Source organism: Rhagoletis pomonella, unplaced genomic scaffold, assembly GCF_013731165.1.
Source record: "Rhagoletis pomonella isolate Grant_MI unplaced genomic scaffold, Rhpom_1.0 Rhpom_scaffold_00007, whole genome shotgun sequence".
Taxonomy (NCBI): domain Eukaryota; kingdom Metazoa; phylum Arthropoda; class Insecta; order Diptera; family Tephritidae; genus Rhagoletis; species Rhagoletis pomonella.
In genome coordinates, this window is record NW_023458561.1 from 42,076,211 (window position 1) to 42,083,568 (window position 7,358).

At 36.0% G+C, this 7,358-nt stretch overlaps 2 protein-coding genes across 2 annotated transcripts in view; one reads left to right on the forward strand and one right to left on the reverse strand.

Annotated features, from left to right (window-relative positions):
• LOC118743834 (RING finger protein nhl-1-like) overlaps positions 1-2,548 on the reverse strand; it is an 8,053-nt gene extending 5,505 nt beyond the window's left edge. The window contains exon 1 of the mRNA XM_036476598.1: positions 2,532-2,548. Within this exon, the coding sequence (XP_036332491.1) occupies positions 2,532-2,548 (17 nt within the window). The remainder of the gene's footprint in view (positions 1-2,531) is intronic.
• Positions 2,549-2,892: 344 nt separating this feature from the next.
• Positions 2,893-7,338, forward strand: LOC118742859 (RING finger protein nhl-1-like; the record flags this gene model as incomplete). The annotated part of the gene is given in 4 exon segments (XM_036475260.1): positions 2,893-3,052; positions 4,474-4,614; positions 6,204-6,280; positions 6,818-7,338. Coding segments are annotated over 4 exon segments (592 nt in total), but the record flags the coding sequence as incomplete, so codon positions are not given.
• Positions 7,339-7,358: the final 20 nt, after the last annotated feature.

Consider the following 7,358-nt stretch of genomic DNA (forward strand, 5'->3'; position numbering starts at 1 on the left):
GATAGTAGTTACGCCTACAGTAAGGCACACACACACACACACACACAAACACACGCACACATGTGCCAAGCCGCGCATCCTTGCGGGAGAATTTCCTTTTTGCTCGCCGCTCTGGCTTTGTGTGTCTGTGTGAATGTAAATGTTAAGCGGATAAAAGACGCGTTATAAAGCAAAAGCCAATGACTGTTGTGGAATTCCGGTTTGCCGTTGGTGCCGTTGGCAGCGAACAACTCCCTTTTCGTCGCTTAATCCGGCATAATAATGACAAAATTAATTTCAATTCAGTCAACGTTTACGCCGGAAATGAGGAAAACTTTCGGTTTCGAAAATTTATTTGCATTTTAGTATTGTTGCGATGGCTTTTCATGGCAGTTGTTTTCCACGTAATTAAAAGCCAGGCGGCGGGTAATTGAATTTGTTACTTGTGCTACGATTCGGCGGAAATCAAAAAGTTGAGCCGGTTAAAAGCAAGCAGGCATGAGTTACGAGTACATACATATGTACTAAAATCACTTATGGAAATTACCTGAAAATGTGAAGTTTATTTTACCCAAATAAAGGTATACGAAAAGAATGGTGTGATGGCAAATAAAACGTATTTATTTTCAAGGTGAAATTTCACGAGAAAAAAACTGTGTGTGCGCAACTGAAGTGAAACTTCTTCTTCCTCTATTTTCCATATTACTAGATATATTACTAGTTAACAAGAATGGCGTTAAAACGCCAAAATTGCATTTAAAATTTTAAAGAACTGGCAACTCTATTCAAAAACCTAAAAAAATACAATATAATAAGCGATCCGTCTGCCAAATTTCATCAAAATCCGCCCTGCCGCTCCTCAGTGGACAAAAGTCTCGCATGGTTAGGTTTCTCTAGTTTCAAATCACCATCTACCGACAAAAAGAGTTCTAACTTCAAAAAAAGAAAACGTTATTTCATATCTGCGGGTCAAGCTCTTTAATTTTACATTAATTTTAGGAAATTTGAACGAACGGTGCAGATCTATTGACCTTCACAAAAAATGCCTTCGCGTATTATATATACACACAGTTACATAGATAGGAGTTTTCGAATAGGTGGCAACCCTAATCAACTGCATTTGCAAACTAAAGCTTTCATAATACTCTTTCACTGGATACTCATATTTAAATATATCATGTGCATATCACATATAAAAGTTAATTAAACTCGACTTTTCAAACAGGTGGCAACCCTTTTCAAAAGTATTTCTAAACCTAAATCTTCATAAAACTCTTACGTTTGACATTTTTATATTCAAATTAAATTTATTGATGAACTAAGTTGAATTTAATTTTTCAAATACGTGGCAACCTTTCTGAATACAGTTCAGAAATAAATCTTTTCCAAACCCATTTCTATTGATACCCATCTTATAATAATAATTAATTTTACTTAATAAATATTTGGAATTTAACTTTTTAATCTTCATATAAAAGTTTATGAGTAGCGTTAATTTCTTCATGATCCAACCCCAATTAGAATTGGACTATAGAAATCGGTTGACGTGGTCCAAAGTTATGCGGTAACATACCAAAAGAAAAAAAAACATTCCGACGAATTGATAACCTCGTCCTTTTTTTTAGGGCGGTTAAAAAGAGAAAAATTAATGAGCTAAATTGTTATACATTTTTTATTAACTATATTTTAACATTTCTAATAAAATATACATTATAAAAAATCTCTTTTCTCTCTGTTGCCGGCTCGGTCACGGTTGCCGCTTTGGTAAAATCTTAAAAAAATTGGCGACTTTTATTATTTTTGGTAACTCCGGATTTCATATGGTAACTTTCAGACTAAGTGTCTAAAAACCTTAAAATATTTAATTTACAATATCTGCTGCAAAGTTACTAAGACGTAGCAAAGTTCTTACGGAATGAATTTTTTTTTGATGATACATACGAAATTGTGAGTTCACTGGAGTGAGCGGCAGTAATTGGCGACGAAGGTTTTCTTCCACTACAAATTTGCCAACGAGTTTTTACGCTTCCCTACTTCTCTGCTGCAGTGGACGTCGCAAGTATTTATTGCCTTCTTATCTTGCCCCGTCCATTGCATCTCTTCGGAGGCTGTGAGGTTTGCATTTGTTCTAGTTGGGATATTAACCGGCCGGTCCGAGGCACCTTCTCGGAGAGGGAATTTAAGTGGCTCGTCTCAAACCTTGCGTACAGTCAAATTCTGTGGCTTGGAAATGGTAGGGGTACATTAACAAAGCGAGCCGTTTGTTCCCAGACAGGCACTTACTTGCAGGCGCACCTGAAGGTAAACAGACGCTTCAGTCTTCGGTGGGCCCTTAAATATTCGGTCAGATTAGTTTTACTCGAATTAGTGGCCGTATGTCGCACATGGGCTTCTCACGTTGCCCAGGTTGCACAAAAGCGGTTGTAGGAGTACGAATTGAGTATAGTTGGGTAACTGTAAGTGAATAGCCAGATGCTCCACTATACTCTATTGTTAAACTTAAGTGCTTAAACTAGTAAAAAAGTAACCAGATCAAAGATGGGCTCACCCACCCCTTGCCTGCAGCCATAGCTAAATAAAGACACACAATTATAAGATTTTTCTTTGATACAGCACAATACATACCTAAACGACCACCCAAGTAAGCTGCTTACGGTTTTTAAGTCTATAATTATAAACATATCGAGCCCTAACCGCCAAATTAACGTAAGAGACATTTTTTTCAAAATTTTATTTTTGATGCAGAAATGCATCTAGATTCTCTAGGAATATTTCTGCATCAAAAAGAAGATTTTGAAAAAAATGGCGTTTACGTTATTTTGGCGGTTAGGGCTCGATATTTTGGTCAGATTTATATATTGAATTCTTCATATGTGTATAATTTCTTTGTTGTTGTTGTTTTTTTCTTTTTAGATATAATCATCGCATACAAGTACTCGATCCACAAGGACGCTTTTTGCGCGCATTTGGCTCACAAGGCACCACCGATGGCAAATTCAATTATCCCTGGGGCATAGCAACCGATTCATTGGGTTTCATTTATGTTTGTGACAAAGAAAACCATCGTGTGCAGGTGAGTAAATAGGCTTATTGCTTGTGTACATATTTGTACAATCTATTTGTACAAGCTTAAGTAAATATTTAAGTAAACACTTAATGCCAACATACGAGTATACACACGTACGTACGCACCTATGTATACAAATTTGCATAAAATACTCTTACAAACGCTTTTACGTTTATGTGGGTTAACACAGTTTATCTGAATTGAAATAATAGTAATTGAAAAAAAATAATTACATTTTATTAAATTTCGAGCGAAATCCAAAGATTTAAAATTAATATCAAATTCTATGCTTTCACACTCTTACTCATACAATCTCCGATTGTATTGTGTATATGTAAATATTTGCAATTAATCACTGCAACTGTCTTCTTGTTACACATCATTGCAGCCTGCCTTTTTCCTTTGATTGGTAGGATTGTCGTTTGGTTTCTTACTTGACAGTCCATTTGGCTATGCCAATTCAATCGCTGCCAATCAATCCTTTCAGTAGGCAATCGAATAAAGTAAAAGATGGGCTGCTACGGTTATCAATGGCTAGAGCAGCAATGAAAAGTAGGAATTACAAAAGGAAGCAACGAGTAAAATATCTGTGGTTTTTCTCTTATTTTTTTATTTCTTTGCAAAATTTTGTAAAGTGATATAAATACATACGTATTTATATACATTAGGGTGGGTCAATGTTTTTTTACTAAAATCAATTTTGAGTTTGCCAAATCGCGAAAATAGGTTTGGAAGGAAATGTAAAAAGTTTCAATATTGCGCCCTCTGGTGGAAGTTTTATGAAAAAGATAAGTGCAGAAATGGATTCCCCATAACGAAGAACTACATGGAGCATGTTTTTACACAAATTGAGGCACTTCTTCATGGCACTACAGCAAAATGCTAAGACATCTATTTTCGAAATTTGGCAAACTCCAAATTGATTTTAGACCCATGGTTTCTTCGGCAAATTTGCTTAAAATTACATGTAGAATTTTTCTGTGCTCTACGCGCATATTCGAAATAATCTCACATACAAATTGACCCGCCCTAATGTACATACAATTGTAGCAGCACAAATGCATACACACATATGTGTACTTTTGTTAATCTTCTCAACATTTAAAATCTCCTGGATTTTAAATTAATTTCGCATCTCTAAGCGGTACGAAAATTTTACATAACTACCGAAGTGTATTGGAAAACAGCACTTATTTCCTACTGACTGTTGAAGGCATTGATCGCGGAACTGCGTTTCATGGCATTTTTACGTATTGAATATTGTAGTGAATTTGCGGTCCTTTACCTCAAATACTGCTGGGTAGTGCCTACATACATACATCTACATACATACTAATGCTATTGCCTACTTTACGACGTGGCGTATACGTAACTTAACCGACGTCATACAGCCATTGCCTCCACTCTAAACAACTTTCTTCTTACAGGTGTTTCAATCAGACGGCACCTTCGTTGGTAAATTTGGAAAACTCGGTCCCTTGGAAGGAGAACTAGAACATCCACACTACATCGCTGTTTCGAATACGAATCGTGTTATTGTATCCGATTCCAATAATCATCGAATTCAGGTGAGGAAATATTTAATTCAAGTATTAAGAGAAACTTAACTTTTTACATAAAAAACATATCGCTAGCTAAGAGTGAAAAGTGTTTTGAAAAAATTTGAAATTTTTTTAGTGTAAAATGTCCCTGTACTTGTTTGTAGGTTTGTGTCATTGGAAATGTAGTTTTCTAAATACCTCTCTCCTTTAAGAAGTCCCACCAGTAATTAACAGCAAGCGCGTTCAAGTAATTCTGCTCTTCATCATACCATTTTGTTTTTGGACAGCCTTGGTGGAAAGATATTTTATCCCGGAGTAGCAGCACTCCTACTTAGGAACTCACCAAGTTTTATTTTTATGTATTTGGATAATTGTTCTTTTGAATCAAAGGTATAGCTAAAAAACCTTCTCATTTCTGTTCGACATCATTTCCGTAGCAATAATGAGACTTAAGAACAACAAAACCTCGCGAAGGAATATCGACTAAGCTCCCGCGGCGGCAAAGAGCGCATAGGACACATAATTTGATGAATAAGTAAATGCCGCGAAATCAGAATTTCAGTTTACGTTGCTAAATTCGAAAGAAGGCAGATCCTGCTGTTTGAGCCAATTACAGCGAGATAAGACTACCCAACATTAATTATATGACGCTAGCAACGATATTGTACGAAAGGCTGAGTCGCGTAGTGAACCAACTAATTGGATCTTATCGATTGGATCTTTTGAGCAAAAGTGGTTCAACAGAGTACCTTCTGGCAACACACAAAGGGTTTGCCGCATATTGGGCTACGTATAACAGTTAACTAATGGCGATTTCGTTTCCACAAAGAATGTTGCCTTATCATCGCAAAATGTGGAGCCCAACGCGTCCTGTATCCGTAGTAGTACACGGAACATGGGAGGACGCTCAAAAGAGCCAGATATAATCCAATAGATGTTTTTCTGAACAGCCTAAGGTAGGAGTGACTTCTTAAGGATTAGTTGAATAGATATAGCTCCTAGCAAGTATGCTAGTATGCCCTAATAACAACAATAACAAGAGCTTCTTTGGGCACAAATATGATAATGTCTTGATGACTTTCGAGAGAACTTTCAACGTAGGATATATTATATCATTCGCGTGGGCGACGGGTACCGAAGAAGATGGGATGATGAACTTTACGAGCTTTATAATAACAATTTTGCGCATAGACGGCAACACGCCGGTGAAAAAAATCCTTCAAAATGAGTGATAAAGGAAAGCAAGGGAGCCCGCGAACACTACAGAACTAACGGATTGTTCTCGGAAAGAACAGCTGGTGCAATTTCGAAAAGGAGAGCGGCAATTGGCTAAGTTTATTTTGAACTCGGCCCAAGCAAACAAACAGTTCAAGCTCTTAACATAAAAAAAAGAAGCAAAATATATGAGAACAAATTTTGCACATCGATATCTATGTATGTATATAGAGAAATTCATAGGCATCGATGCAGCGGTTTGTTTCGATAAATAAATTTTATCATAGTAGGGGAAACGCAATTAATAGATGTTTTTTTTTTTTAATACATACTCTCATAGAAATTCTTCAGGTACTGATTAGAAGGTATAATTTGACATTTAATTAAATTTTAATTCGCAGATTTTCGACGTCAATGGAAAAGTTTTGAAAACAATCGGTTCCGAGGGCTCTGATGACGGACAGCTAAAGTTCCCACGGTAAGAAAAAATAAGAATATTTTGGATGGTAAAATATTATTAGAGCTTAAAGGCGGAACATATGTATGTCTGTGGTAATGTCACAATCAATGCAGAAGTTCTTAATTGAAGTTAAGTTTGAAGCAAGATGTATTCAAAATTTTCCGAAGTCTACCACTTACACGCTTTCGTGTCCATCCATGGTCCGATTGACGACAGGTCACTCGGTCGGTAAGACGGAAGGTGGCCACGCACGGTGGGTCCCGTCTCGTTAAAGATGCCAATAAAATTTTAATTTTTTCACATTTGCTTAGAATTATTGTATAGGGGCGAGATCTGTACTCGCCTTTATACTTTATCGGAAGTTGTGCGGCATTCTTCGGGCTCAAGTTGTGTGCAATAGCACACTCACGTTATTACTGAGCGCATGTAACTGTATTATAACCACTAATTGTTCATACGGGTGGTGCGATTAGGTTTCGTGAATCATTAAGCAATATGTATGTACATATGTATGTATATATGTATTTAATATGCTTTTCCTCTCATCTTTTTTAGGGGCATTGCTGTGGATGATCAAGGATATATTGTTATTGCCGATGCTGGTAATAATCGGATACAGATTTTCAATCCGGACGGCACATTCTTGAAGGCCTTCGGTTCATGGGGTTCTGGACGTTCAGAATTCAAAGGACTCGAAGGTGTTGGTATTATGTCGAATGGAAATATATTGGTATGCGACCGTGAGAATCATCGTGTACAAGTCTTCTAAATAACGACCATGAACAATCATTAGAAAAATAAATTAAAAAATTCTAATTACAATTATATAAATATACACATATGTTTGCACACTCAAAATAATTAAAATGAATGTAAATGCTTGATATATTTATTCAGTTTTATAAATGAAATGCCAATCGCATCGCAGGAAAATAGTTTGTGTTTTTGTCCTATTTGTTTATTAATACGAATATGAATTCATATTTATGCGTAATTATACAGAAAATTTGATTTTTATTAATTTGTTATCGATATTCATTTGTAGTAGTTACATATATGCATCAACTAAAAATAGCGAAATAGAATAACATTTTTT